Source organism: Rhineura floridana, chromosome 8 (assembly GCF_030035675.1).
Source record: "Rhineura floridana isolate rRhiFlo1 chromosome 8, rRhiFlo1.hap2, whole genome shotgun sequence".
NCBI classification, from domain to species: domain Eukaryota; kingdom Metazoa; phylum Chordata; class Lepidosauria; order Squamata; family Rhineuridae; genus Rhineura; species Rhineura floridana.
In genome coordinates this window covers 93,615,867-93,631,232 of record NC_084487.1, presented here as the reverse complement: position 1 = coordinate 93,631,232, position 15,366 = coordinate 93,615,867, and the positions used below count along the sequence as shown (strand labels likewise).

The 15,366-nt window shown below is 40.2% G+C and overlaps 1 protein-coding gene across 10 annotated transcripts in view; it reads left to right on the top strand.

The window, feature by feature from the left end:
- CADPS2 (calcium dependent secretion activator 2) overlaps positions 1-15,366 on the top strand; it is a 528,181-nt gene that overhangs the window by 487,845 nt on the left and 24,970 nt on the right. For 8 of the 10 annotated variants that reach the window (XM_061640131.1, XM_061640132.1, XM_061640135.1 and 5 more), the window contains one exon: positions 536-643. The exons of 1 other annotated variant lie outside the window; for it this stretch is intronic. In XM_061640131.1, coding sequence (XP_061496115.1) covers positions 536-643 — 108 coding nt within the window. Of the gene's footprint in view, positions 1-535; positions 644-2,144; positions 2,179-15,366 lie in introns of those variants that run through there. One more of the 10 variants, XM_061640137.1, reaches the window with a different exon arrangement.

Sequence of the window (15,366 nt, the reverse complement as noted above, 5' to 3'; positions counted from 1 at the left end):
CTGTGTATGTATGGATGAGTAACTATAACGGACTTTAATATATATATATATATATTCATAGTGTTGCGCATGTAACTTCTCACAGTATTTATAGAAGACTATTCATTCACAATCAATATGTCATTTTTATCCCACTGCTGTGCACTGCTATTTTTTTCTTTCTGTATTATTGCCTCTGTGTGTCAGCAGCACCTGCAAAATACACATCTAGAAAGAACATATGTATCAGTGATACTTGAAACTGACATTACTGTATATATTGCCAAAAGCTCTTTAAAAATAGGCCAGAGTCAGCTTCTCTTATAAGAAGTGGGCTCCATGATCATCAAATTTAAATTACAGATCTGCTGTAAATTGCTGTCAAATCTGATATGAATTTTGGATGAGACAAATGATATGCATATGTGTGCATGTTCTTATTGTTTGTATAAATGTGCTTTGATTTGCAAAATAAGGTTCTCTAACAGTCCAAGTTATACCTGTGTGGTTTCTCCTCTCCCCACCCCCCACCCCGGTCTCTCTTTCTCTCTCACAGAAACCAGGGATGGATCTAGCAGATACTTACATAATGTTTGTTCGTCAAAACCAAGATATACTTCGAGATAAGATCAATGAAGAAATGTACATAGAAAAATTGTTTGAAGTGAGTAGCTGTCTCTGTGAGGAATGCTAAGTGATCTGTCTGAATGTTATGTGCTGCTCTTTCATGCTGCAGTTGCAGATTAAGATGCTTGTTTCTTTTGGTTACCACCAAATTTACAAACCAACCTTAACTACAATATTCTGTACCCAAGAAGTATATTGGTTGGGAAATAAATGAATGCAAAGATACTAGGGGTTGTATTCAGCTAGCTTTTACTCAGTGGAAACCCACTAAAATGAATGGCCATAATTAACCTAGGTCCATTAATTTCAGTGGGTCTACTCTGAATAAAAGGTAGTTGAGTGCAACCCACAGGCTATGCTAGCATTTTGACTTTACCTCACCTTTAGAAAAAAATGAGATGCCACAAAGTGGAACTCTGAGTTTCTTTTCCATTTCATTTTTTAAAAGGGAAGTTTTGATGAATCCTCTTGGCACTCTAATCTTAAATAAATGAAATTATTGAAGTGGTTCATGGAATTAGTTGCTGTATGCTATGTTGATGCAAGCAGGGCAAGTCAATTCTGCTTTTATCTATGTCAGCTATAGATAGTCCCATCTAGTAGTAATGGATTTAGATATCTGGTGTGTGGAGCTTTTCCAAAAGAAGCATTTCTTTGGTGACTGAAATATCTTTTAGATGGCACATAGATGAATTATTCTTAGTTTGGTTATCTACTTACCTCTGCTTCACTGTAATCCGCTTTGAAGTCCAAACTTTTTGCCCCACAGACCACTTGAACATTTCTGAGGGTCTTGGCAGACCACTTACTGATTTTTTTGCCTATTGTAGCAATAGTAATGTGCTGTGATAGATGCTGTGTGATTTTGAATTGTATTTTTATTGCTTCTTGTGTTTCTTAGATGGAAATAAGTTATATGTAATTCAAATTGTAATTAAATATAATACAATAGAAGAAAGAAAAAGCAACAAAATACAGTTAAAAATTAATATGTATATTTAATGCAGACATGCTACAGACCATCTGAATGAGTTCATGGACCACTGGTGGTCCATGGATCATAGTTTGGGACCCCTGCTCTAATCTCTACCAATTTATGTGATTTTCATGACACTATTGAATTTGCTTATTTTTTTTAAAGCCTTTTTACACTATTCTTCAGTTGAAAAAAATGTTCCCTGATTGGCTTACAAACAGAATAAGACAGTCCCTGCCCTCAGATTTATAATCTAAAAGACACAACACAAAAGGAAAGGGGATCGAGATGGAGGAAGAGAAAAGCTGACTCATGCACTAGTTCTTAGTTACACCATTCTTGTAATGATCAGGTGGAATCAATGGCAACAGTTCATGAAGAAGAAGAGCCAAAAGTTGCTAGTCTCTCATATGTCTCTCAGATGTGCTCGCATCTGTCCCTCTGCTGTATTCTGCTAGATTGGCTGCTGCTAGTTTTATTTATTTGTTACATTTATATCTCTTCTGCCCTCCATGCTATACACAGGTCTCTTTCTCTCCATTTTATCCTCACAACATCCCAGTGAGGTAGGGTAGGCTGAAAGACTGTGACTAAGGCCTAAGGCCACCCAGTAAGCTTCATGTCTGAGTGGGGATTTGAACTCTGGTCTCCGAGGTCCTAGCTCAACACTCTAACCGCTACACCACACCAAGGTGTGAGGACCCACACACAGACGTCCTGTCAGTTGGCAATGTGACTTCAAAAATGTGGTAAGCAAGCCCTGCCACATTAGGAGGCCCTATTGCTCATTCTGCTGAATGAAGCCCTGGACATCTGCCCCAAAGTCCTGTCCTGATGGTACCACTAAGCCCTTGGGGAAATGTGTAGTGGTCATGTGCTTGAAAATCACCCACCTCCCTTTTATAGACTTTTTTGTATTTATTATTTATTAATGTCTTTTCGGTTTATATCCCAATCTTCCTCCTAACAAACACATCAATATTAAAATAATTTTAGGGATGGGGTTCACAGCATGGTGCTGATTCTCATGCAGTTCAATAGTCTGTCATTTCTTTACCAATCCATCTTTCCCCCCCACTTTCTCATTGCTGTGCATGTTTTGGGGTGATTCGATTCGCAGGGGGGGGTTCGGGTTGCAAAAATTACGTAATTATTTTTGTAGATACTTATGTCAATGACAGCATTCCATGTACTTTTTTGGCGATGGAGAAAAACATAGTGTAATTTTTAGGTTACTTTAAGATCTGGTTTAAGCAATGAATTCCCGGTTTATTTAAATCGTTTAAAAACTATCACACTTAAACAGGGCACCAGGAGCTACACCAATGACAAGGGTCTCACAAGGGGCGGCAATAGAAAGTTAAAATACACTCTGAGAGAGTGTGGGAGAGGCGAAGGCAGGCAGCAGCAGTGCCCCACTGCACAGACACTGTCTGCCACTGTCAGTCACACAGTGACACACACACACTTTAGCACAGAAAGAGCAAGAGAGAGACAGCCCTTGGTTAGCTCAGGACAGCAGCAACAAAAGGGGCGGAGGTGGGGCGAAGCGGGTAGCATGAGTCAGTCTCATCATCCCACGCAAAAGATTCAGAATTCTTTGAGATATCTTGTTTGAAAAACATGACATTGCAGGATGATTTGACAATTAACACTGAAGACATATATAGCCAATTTTCTTTGCATTATATTGTGATAAGGAAAAATTGTAATATATAATGGACAAATGGAAATCCTGTGGTTAACACAACAGCTTAATTATGTAAAATAGGGGAAGGATTTTTGGGAGGGACTTGCCGATTCAGTCACAGCCACAAAATCCATGCTGATTACAGCCGTGCCCCGCCTCAAGGGATCAGTGCCGCTCCAAAGGGATAGCAAACTAGTGAATTCAGTTGGGATCCAGTATCAGGTTCAATTTTGTTGGATATTCTCCCCCATCCCTAAACAATTTTAGAAAACATTCTAAAAACAATTAAAAACATTCTCTCAACCAGGGTTGCCAGGAAGTGTATTTCAGCCATCAAATGTCTAGGTAAACAGGAATGTTTTTAAATTCCTTCTGAAAGTCAATAATGGGGAAGACCAGAGAACTCACCAGAGAGGGTATTCCACAAACGGAACTGCCGCTGAAAAGGCCATGTTATGGGTCAGTGCCAACTGGGCATGTGGCGGAACCATCAGCAAGGCTTTACCGGCCAATTGTAAGGTCTGAGATGATTGATATTGGCACTCTTTTAGGTACTTAGGTTCCATGCCATTTAGGGCTTTATATGCCAGTACTAGCACCTTGAATTGGGCCTGGTAGCTCACTGGGAGCCAATGCAGTGCTTTCAAGACTGGCAACACTGTGGCCCATTGAGTTGCCCACTTACCAACCTAACAGCTACTTTCTGCACTAGCTGCAGACTCCAGATCATCTTCAAGGGTGTCTTAACATACACCACATTACAGTAGTTCAGATGGGAGGTCACCAGAGTAGCTTCACAGATAGGTCTCCTTTTCGGATGTTACAAGTGCTCACACAGAGATAAAACTCATGAGTGTGAATCAGCATTTCACTCAACAGTCTCCAGCGGGCTCCCCATCTCTCTGACTCTATTCTTTGGATTGTGATGCAAAATGACCACAGACATACATTCAGTGTGCAGTTCCACCCAACCTTTCCATTTTTTTCCAGCTGCAATATCTAAATGATCAAAACACGCTTGCGGTGGTTTGTTGGGGCCATTCTTCTGGCCAATCTATTTTGTTGTGATGTTGCAAACAGCCCTGCAGCTCTCCCCAGGGAGAGCTCTGATCCCATTTTATGTGTATCTCATCAACTTGCTGATGAGAGAGCCCAAATTCCTCTTATGGTCTCTCCTAAGACTATGAGAGAAGACTACTACTTACTGCGGTTTAGCATGGTCAATTCTAGTACCGATTCTGAATACCCTTACTTATTTGCCATGGCATGTATTTATTTATATTCATTCTCCATGGCATTTTAGAAAGCTTTTCTGGCAGTTTTGTTTAATTATGCAAGTTGCTGCAAATGTTTTCATAACAGCAATTCACAGCCTTTGCTGTGACACTTCACTCATCGTTGTTGCAGAAGGTCTTGCTGCACAAGACTCTCCGCCATGGATATGTCATGTCAGTGTTTGTTGTTTGTTATCTTGGCTGCTTGAAAGAAGCCTTGTCGCTCAATCTCTCTCCTTACAGACACTTCCAGACAGTTCTAAAATAAAAGTATCTAATCTGTTTTAATAAGCTAAGTGTTAATATGTGTGAAAAGAATGATTTTTTTATTTATTTTTGCAAAAGCTTTGATGCCTTGCAGAGGTAAAAAAAACAAAAACATCCATTCATCCATCTGGCATTTTTACAAAGTACCAGAGCCATATTAGCAACTTTTGCATCAGTTTGGTGTTGCAGTGGGATCTGCAAGCATATGGTTCATTTCTTAGGCATCCCCGCAGTTGCATTGTATTTTTTTCAAATGTTTAAAACTTAGATGAAAAACATGATAGTGATTTCAGTAGGCATTGGGCCAGATCCATTGACCATTCCTGTGGGGTACTCAGCACAAAGGCCTGTTTCTGTGCTTAAAAAATAAATACAATCAAGCATATGACATGACATTAAGTAGTTGGAAAGTTATGCTGCTGTGTTTTATCTGTAGAGTATGTGTCTAAATAAATTACTGAATCAACCCCAGTGCTTCTACAGAATGTTTGGGCTTGGCCATCACAGAGCTCAAGTGAACGGACTAGACATGCACCAAAAAATTCTTCCACTTTTTTGTTTAACCATTCTCCATCAATTAATGGGGGAGGGGAAAACACATCATTTGTAATCAAATTACGAAACAAAGAAAAAATTGATAAATTTTCATAGCAGGGACTGGAGGTGAGGGTCTTGTGTTTACTTTACTTTCAAGGTGGTTGGGGATGGGGTTCATAAGTGTCTTTTCTTTCATTCTACAAATTATCTCTCTGGTGGTCTGCATTCTACAGCTTTCCTGGAAATCCTATGATGTCCTTGGCTATAATCACAGGAAGCCAGGGAGGCTGTCTACCATGCTGCCAACAGTTGCTTGCTGGTGGTTGGGTTTTTTTTTAAGTGAATTATTTATACTTGTTAAAGAAATCAGTGCACAGAGGTTTTTAAAGACTTTATTTGAACAAAATCAGTGAGCACACTGATCTCAGGTGCTTGGTAACCAGCCTGCCCAACTTCCCAAACTAAAATTGAAGCCCAGGGGAAGAAAGACATCATGAGGTAACTCCTCTCATGGGGCCTCTACAGATCAGGAAGTGGGGGAGCGGGGGAATGTTTAATGGAAAGAAAGACACACACATCACTGTCAGTCACCTTGCAACAATAAGGTAAACTCAACTCTACGGCACTGAAATTAGAAAGAAATTCTAAAGCATCCTGTGAATGAGACAGAAAAACAGAAACCTCTTTTCCAGGAGAGAAAACTTGAGAAATTGGAGGATAGGTTTCAGCACAGCACTAAGCAGGCAGACACAATCAGCTTATTTCTTTCTTTTCCATGCCTATTTTATTTTTTGAATGCTATTATTTAATTTCTGCATAATTGAGCATTTATTCTAATCAATAATCAAAACCTAATGAGAATTTTTTTGAAAAAATGCTTAAAGGACTATGCTGAATGCGACAAGAGAAAGGCAAAATATTACTCTTGTGTATAATGGTTTACTCTATTAGGCATTCTGTTTCTTATACCATAACTCTGCTGGAATCAACAACTATGACTCATTAGTATTGGCAACTAGGGATGGAAAGATCTGTCAATTTTGGCTCTCTCAATTTCTCATTTTTTTAATCTTAAATTCGGTTGTCCATATTTCTGCAGAAATTTGTGACTTTTTAAAAAAAATCCTCAAAATTCTTCAGCATTTTAGTGCAACTTTCTCCTAATAAAAATATTTTTGTATGCAGTTTGGCTAATGTACACATTTTTGCAAGCAATTTCTCCTAATATAATGCATTTTGTATGTTATTTTCACTAATACATTTCTTTCCCCTTCATCCTCATTGCAAAATTCAGATAAGTGCAAATTTTGAAGGATGGCTGTGTATCAGTTCTCATATTGTTTTGGAAAGTATGAATTTGATAGATTCAAGTTTCAATGTGAACTGAATCTAATTCCTCTCCCATCCATATTGGCAACCAAAGAACATTGCCACTATCCCCAGAAAAGTTGCAAATATGCCTGCTGAGTTTATGTTTAAGTCAATGCATTTGTTCTAAAATAACTGCAGGTTAAGTTCTTGTTGTTTTCTACAAATATTGATTATACTTAATAGCAGGATTCCATTAAATATATATGTTAAGGTAACAAAATAGCACTTAATACTATATGAGTCATTAGCCTGTGCTGCACATAATGCTAACCCATAGTTTAGCATTTTCTGGGAACAAATCAGGCAGGTGACTCACCACAGTTCACCCCAGCTTCCCCGTAGAAAACTGTGGGGAGAGGGTTCTCTCTTCAGCTGCTCACTGGTTCTAGAAGTGAACTTGGCTGGGAGACAAACATATGGGGAGGGGGTACATGGGGAAGGTTCAGCTCTCTCACCTGTAAACTCCTTTTGCTCTAAAAATGTTTCCCCACCCTGCCCTCTGCTTTATACATGATTGTTGCTGATCTGGGTTTAAGCAGTGAAGACTTGATGCATTAGCATGTATGGAGCTCCACAAACTCATCGGCTCTTAGCCAGCCCTTGCCTTTTGCTTACATCCCATCCAGGGGGGTCACACTGGCTGTTGGCTTCCTCCTCTTTAGTGTTAGTTTGGCTGCTGCAGAACTCCTCAGTAGGTAGGAGGATGGGGGCAAAACTAGAGCCAGCTGTCTGTCATTGGCTGTGCCTGCCATTGGCTCTGGCTCCACCAACTGTAGGACTCTCTGCCTTCCACCCTACAAGTCTCAATGGGCACCAACCACCACTGGGTTTAAACAAATGTATCTGCCACCATCACTTGTAGCTTCTGTCAGTGTCAAGCTATTTGTGTTCACCATTTGATGAATGCATCATCAAGTAATCACATGATGCATGACGAACTTCATGGAGAGAGAAAGAGGCATGTAGAGATGACCCTCCCTGCACTTCTGTCTCTCTGTTACCATCTCGCCTTTCAACCCCCCAAACAGCAGAGTACAGTTTCAACGAAGAGACAGATGGGGGGGTAATCTCTTTTGTGACTGTCTCCCCATTAAGTACAGAAGGCTGCTGTCCCTTAGCAACAGAGGAACAGAAATCTTCCCTGGATGGGGAATGCTTGGAGATTGCAGACCCTTTCTCCCAGTGCTCCTGATGTGGAAAGATTGTTGTCCCTACCTTGCTAGCAGTGTAGGAACAGTGATTCCCCTCCACTACCGCTACCCACCATCCAGCTGATGACAGCAGGGAAAGCTTAGCAGGGCTTAGCAGGCCATACGGAGAACAGGGTATGGGCTGCAGGCAGCTTGCCCATCCCTGAAGTAGCAGCTTGCTTACATGAATGAGTCTTCACAGTCACACAGAATGTCCACTTCCGGTCAGACAAACATAAAGCTTTCTGGTGATTTCAGTTCATATATTCAGCTGTGAAAAAAACCATATTTTCCAAGTGTGGTGAACAGGAAGCTGTCAAGCAAAGGATGAGTGATGAATGGGGAGGGAGTGGGGAAATATAAGTTAGCTTAGCTTCATCGTGCTGAACGGCTGGTGGTGATTATTTATTTATTTATTTTCTTGTTTGATTTATATCCCGCCCTTCCTCCCAGCAGGAGCCCAGGGCAGCAAACAAAAGCATTAAAAACACTTTAAAACATCATAAAAACCAACTTTAAAATACATTAAAACAAAGCAATGCCTGGAAATGCCTGGAACATGCAAGCTACTAGCATCAGAATATCTCTGTGTGGGCCTGGGCCCCTGAACATGTTCGGAGAAGAGCACATCTATGAGCTGGCATGGCTGAGCAGTGAGAGAGCCCACAGGAGGAGGAGAAGGAACAAGTTGTCCTCTTTCTCCTCCCCATCACTTACCCTCTCACTCAACATCTTCTTGTCTTCTGCATAGGAAGAGATGAATTATAGCCAAACTACTCCAAACTATGACCCCATAGTGATGAAACCACCTTTTCATTATTGGGAAAGGCTTTTCATTATTGGGACTGGGGTATTAAATGGCAATTCATCTTTAACCATGCATAAAGATGGGGGGTCACTCTTTTCACCTCTGGCTGCAAACCATATTATACTAGAATTCCCTCCCAAGGAAACTGAGAAGACCCATCCATGATGGCATGAAAGCATGCTTATTATTTAGCTTTTAATCTATGACTGGAGGGTTTAACTCTGCTCTTTTTGATTTTAAGGTTTTAGTTTTAATTGTGATTACTTTATGGTGTTTTCGTTTGTGTTTGTGTTTTTATGAGGACTGCTTGGGGGGGGGCTTGTTAAAAAGTGGCATGAAAAAGTTTTCATAAAATAAATATTTTGAGTTGCTGTACAGCCTGGTTCTGAAATCATGCTCTCTCCATGGAACTGGACTGCAAAATTACTGTGGATCTGGTCACTGGCCGACAGACACTTTCAATTAGAAAATCTGTATATTTGTGTGCCTATGACACACACTATAACAACAATTTTTGTATTGCTACTCTGTCCTCCCTAGGAACTTGCATAGGAGCTATCTTACAAAGCTCACTCTAGTTGGTTAAACATAGATATATATTCCTATTAACAATGCATCACATTCTACCTGTTCTGGCAGAGTTTTAATTGGCATTAGGCTTATTAAATGAGATGCGAAGGAATCCAACTTAAAAAAAAAATTAGCTGGTGTTAACCTGGTCATATGGTAAAGGTGAATGCGGCTCATTAAAATTGATATTTCTGTAGAAAACATGCTTTCTGATCCATATACATACTTTTTTCCCCCTGAAATAATAATGCATCTTAGTATTTCTTTGGGTTACATATCAGTTTGACATATTGTCATTTGTGCAATAAATATGAATATAATGTCTGTTTTTAAAAGGAAAGAGAGTGTCAAGCTAAGTAGAAGAATGCTATTTGTTGCAAGGGTGGGCTGGTTTCAGTCTTGTGTGCTCTGTACTTTTTTCTTTTTCTTTTTTAACTAGGATCTCTGAGGGTCCACCAGATGTGTGTTAAATTTACAAAACAAAAGTGCAATTTCAGGCTCTCTGAAGAGTTAAGGCATAGCGAATTCATACTAAGTGATCCTGAATATATATTATTGCTTAAGAACATAGTTAGCTTGCTGGATTTGACACAGGTCCATCAAGTCCAGCATTCTTTGCAAGAGTCCCAGCCTCCAGAAGGCATGGACTATGGTTGGCCACTGTAGGAAATAGCATAATGGACTATAGAGACTTTAGTCTGATCCAACAGGGCTCTTTTTTTGGCTGGTCCAATAGAAATTGACTAGTGATCTGCCCATGGATATTGTCTACCTTATACTCAACTCTGATTTATTGGACAGAACTAATGCTGGCTAGATGATACAGGTTCTGAAAGCACCTTAGTTAAGAAGAGGGAACTTGCTAATTGTGGGTCTTCTTAGATTACAAATAATTTTGAGCCTCAGTTGATTTGCATTTTTTCAGTGTTCAAAATAAAGCTGCTTTTAAATATAAATGTCACTAAATGATATCTAAATCAAGCTGATAAATGTACCATGCCACCAGAAGAGACTGGTCCATTAAGGTGAGTGGGACATTGCCCCACCAGCCCCAGTCTGCCCTCAGCCAGTCCCCACCTGCCTGTCTTCTCACAACCAGTCCAAGGGGTGGCACAATCTGTGAGCTCCTTCCTCCTCAGTCTCAGTGTTGCCCATGGAGAGGTCAGCAGGGAGGAGGATGGGGACAAAACTAGAATTACTTGGTTCTGCATGTCATTGGCTCTAGCTCCACCTACTGTTGGCCTCCCTGCCTTCCACCTTACCTGTCCCAATGGGCACCAGCCAGCACTGTGTACCACATATATTTTACAATTGTCCATTGTAAGTGTAGAAAACATGGACTCACCGTCCTCAAATATCACAAAATGAGCTTAGGATGAATGGGTTGAAAGCATAAAAGATGTATCTCTTTAAAAAAAAAAAAAACCTCTGTGATGAAATAATTACAGTATAATAATTGAGCACAACTTGTCCCTTTCTCTCTGCCCAAGCCTTCAAATGCCATCAGTGGAATTTTCTTCCATTTGGAGGGTCAATCCACACCACTAAATTCCTCATGATTAAACAACTGCTTTGAAAAAAGCTTAGTGCGATCATGGCTTCATTTTTTCCAATAGTCGCAATCACAGAAATTGCTGCTGGCTCTCCACATGTACCAGTCCAGTTCACGCTAACCAGTTTCCGTGTGATCATGTATAGGAATACCTAGGAAAATCCAGCAGTATGTGTGAATAAGCTCTTAGTTTAAATGCAGCCCCTGTAACAAATTTGGTCAGAAACCTTGTAGATAAGGTGTATATATGTCTTTTTTGTATGTCCAGTGATGCCCCCACACCGTATTTCATTTCTATGTATAACCCACCCTATCTCTAGGGATTGCAGTAGTTAACAATATGCCCAATTAAGATGTGAAATACCATATGTCAGAACAGATTAAATGAACTCCACAGCTGTTTAACCTCAGGCCTTACAAATCAGCTGAAATCCCAAAAAGAATTGTAGTATTTCTGGGAAATGCTCTTGGCTTAGTTGAGTTTCCACAAGAAAACTCCATCACCAAGGGACAGCCACCAAAAACACTTCTCTTTCCCTCAATGCCCTTGCTGTTAATGCATGAATGCCAAAGTCAACAGGGTGCTCTCTGTTGACAGCAGAAATTATGATGAAACATAGGGGGGCACACTTTATGGGCTGAAGCTGTTAAGGACTTTCTAGAAAGCAACCCCAACACCGAAATTAATGCCCAGAAGGTATTTGATAGGATGGCATGCTATCATTCATCCACCCCCTTCAGGAAGCAGGCACTGTGTTGTGCACCAGCTCTTGACCAGTCATGAAGGACATGCCTTCATGGAGCCCTTGCTGGCACATTACTCTAGGCTTGAAGGTAGTCACTAAGTCCAAATCTCTTAAAAGAAAGGGCACAGCCTTTTCATTAGGGGGATGAGGTGAAAGGTACTCCCAGCCCCTGGGCTTCCATGCACAGCCATAGTTCCAGAGGCTGCACATCTGAATGGCAAGAGGCTAATCGCTTGTGGGAGCAATGCTGATATCTCCTTCCCATAAGATCCTCTTGTTCAAACATTGCCAGCATGGTGTGGGAAGCGGGCATGCAAAAGCAGCAGTCATGCCAGTCCAGTAACATAAAAGTTGGCCCTGAGAATGGTCCTTTCCCTTCCTGCTTTCCCTTCCTCACTTCTTTAAAACTCTGCTGCAGTCAGTTCATGTGTATGCATTGGGGGCTTTTGGTGAAAATGAGAGGTAATTTTGGGTGCTAACAACATACATTTAGCATGCAATATATCTACACTGAATGCTAAATGTCTGCCCAAGTACATGTAGCAGTGTAACATTGCACATAAGAAGACAATAACAAAGCTCTGTGTGACCTAGAGTTTAAACTTGCAGAATACATTGACTTTTAAGGACTGGTGCAACTAAAGCATATAATGTGCTATTTTTACTCATTTCAACTTTCTCTGACCTTTGTTTTGTAGTATAAGCAATGCTTTCATGTTGAAGGCACTCATATGTTAACAGCCCTCTTGACCTGGTCATAACCATTCTTGATGTGCATTTTAATGTTTATTTTTTTGCATCCAAAGAAACAGATGGCTCCATGATTTAGGGGTGTAACAACAATCTGAATTGAATGCTAATAACATTTACCACATTGCAGCTTTTTTCTGTCGTAGAAAGAAATGGATGATGTAGATTCTGTGATATACAAGAGGCTCCTTGGTGGAATAAGGTTTATGTTTCTGAAGTTTGTTGTGTTGCGATGGAGATCTGTGAATATTCATTTAAAAATATTATATGTATTACTTCTGTATTCTGTCCTTCCTTCAAGGAGCTTACTGGTTAGCCTCATGGTAGCCTGCAAGGCTTTTTAAGCATGGATCCCACCTAAGGCTGAGCTTTGTAGCTATGAAGATTTGAACCCAAGTTTCCCACATCCTGGCACTACAGCCTGGGCTCTTACAACTTTGACATGTTTGAATGTATTTTTCCAGTGATCATTTTGATATCACTGAGGCCTGTGGTTTCAGTGGCATTTTTCTATCCTGTTGAAGTCTGTTTTAAGTCTCTCATAGTAAGTAGTAAGTAGTATTTGGGGGAGGTTCACCTTCCTTTCAAGATATAAACTTTAGTTTTCAAAATAGCTCATTCTCAGATTACAATCTGTCAAGTTAGTTTCAGTACATCATCTTCATTTTCCACGTTAAATTATTATTTGTAAGTTTGGGGCTTTGACAAAAAGGTTCTTTTGATCTCAATTATATGCCAGGACATCTCCTGCAAGTTGAGACTGGGTGGAGAGCCCTTAAAAGTCCTCTTCTTGAATCCAAAGCCTGCATGAGAATGAAAATCTAGGAAATGTGAGAGAAGCGTATCTAATGCCCCCAAGAAGCTTCACAAGACAATGCATTGTAGCAGGTTGAGCTGCTTATTTCTTTGATAAGTCAAAATAATCTTCAAGAAATATGTGGACTTCTGCTATCAGGTTTCAAGAAACAGAACGAACACAACTGTCACTTGGCACAAGCCCAGAAATAGACATTTTTGCCTGATGCACCTGGACATATGTGGCAGGTCTGGTAGAATCAGCTAATTAACAACACAGGCTTAAACAGGCACCTCATCTGGCAATGTAGTTAGTTGCCTGATGGTGCTCAGCAGGACTTGGTGGTGCTTTTTATTTCCCTCTCCTAATGGTCTGCTGCCCACCTAATTTTGCCTTATTGTCAACCACTACTTACCGCAGCTTGAGGCCCTCCCAGGAGGCTAAATTATTATCAAAGGATTAGGGAGATGTAGCCTTGCAGCTCTGACATTTCTGATTACTTGTCTATGCCAGAACACTAATTAGCTGTGACTAATTAAGAAAAATGTTCCTGCCATAGAAAACCATTTAAAAGAACTGAGAAGGAGAAAAACAATTCAAAAGCTGAGCAGTGCTCAGATTTTGCTGATACTCTTTACATTTCTACTGAGCTTTAAACTCACCTTTAATTGTGCCGATGTTTTATTTATTTGTCCAGTGTGAACAACAGAAAGTCCCTTCATATAAGAATCGATCAGAGGTGTTCCTCTTCGTTTGGGGGTACGAGGGAGAGGATAATTGCCTCATTTTTAACACTCTTTGCAGCATCAGGTTTCCTCCATACCACATGAAAGAGCAAATATTGTAAATTTCCAAACATGTTAACAGACTGTTGTGTGAGAAAGCACCTTGCACACATGCATATGCATGCGTGCACACACACATACATACAGAGTGCAATCTACCCAAGCACTGCTAGGAACAACTACCTTTCATCTCAGTAAGGCTTGGACTGGTTCCTCACAAGCCTTATTAAAATAAGTGGAGGGTGTGCAGCCCCCGCGGTTGATGAATTGCTTGCTCCGTCAATCACCATTGCAATACATTTAAAATCTATCATTCTATTTCATGCAAGGTCTAATGTTTTAATGCATATCTAATAAAGACTGTTTTTTTCTATGAATGCCTGCCTCCTTGCCCTTCAACAAATGGATTTTTAGTCAAAATAAAATAAAATTAGTCAATTTCACTATAATAGTTGCTGTACCGTATGGTGTAAAACCTATTCCTCCCAAGTGAAGCAATTTCTTTTTAAAAGGCTTGTGATAGTTTGCCCACCTAGATTCCGTAAATCCCCAAAGTTTGGGTATGCATTTTTTTCTCTACTAATAGCAAACATTCTCCAAGTGTGGGTCCCTTATGTAGCCAAAATGGCACATCCATACACAAGAGGGGAGGTATCAACAGGCTTGACTTTCCTAACAAGTGTTTTTTTGGGGGGTAACAGCCCAATGAGATCTCAGCATGCTCAATGGGCACAGACTGCCAAATGAATGTTGGGGGTGGGGGGAAGAGAAAACCAGGGATAATGGAATGGAATGTCATGGAAGGTAGCGTAGTTGGCCAACTGAACCCTCAACAGGAACATTCCATACTACATTTTGTTGTTGTTCCCACTTGTTTTGTTTCATTGAGCATTGAATTGCCTCTGCAACCTATATAGTTCTGTTCATTCTCCTAAAACTTCACTTTTACTTTCTCAATAGATCACATTCAAAAGGCTCTTTTCTGCTGTCTTTCAGTACTGAGATATTAATATGCATCTTTTAAAAGACTGCCCTCATTTCCCATTTATGCAAAGACTTTAAAAAAAATTAAGCTGGCTTTAGAGATTGGAGTATGGCCAGTAGCTTGGCAGTTTAAACATTATATAGATTTTTAATGCCTCTATTTGGAATTTCCATGACACAGTTTTTAATTTTGTTGCCCAGCCAGAGTAGGTCATACAGTTAAATAAATCTGATTGTTATTTGTTTGTTTAAGGCATTTATATACCACCCTTTAGCCAAAAAGACTCCCAGAGCAGCTTCCCAAAACCAGTGCTAACACAGTTCCTGCCTTCAGGCTTATAATCTAAAAAAGCATGACGCACAAGGAAAACAGGAATGGGAGGGAGGAGACAAAAGCAAGCTCAAGCACATGTTCTTATAACATGTGGAATGTTATATAGGTTTGTCTATGCAGATTCTGACTG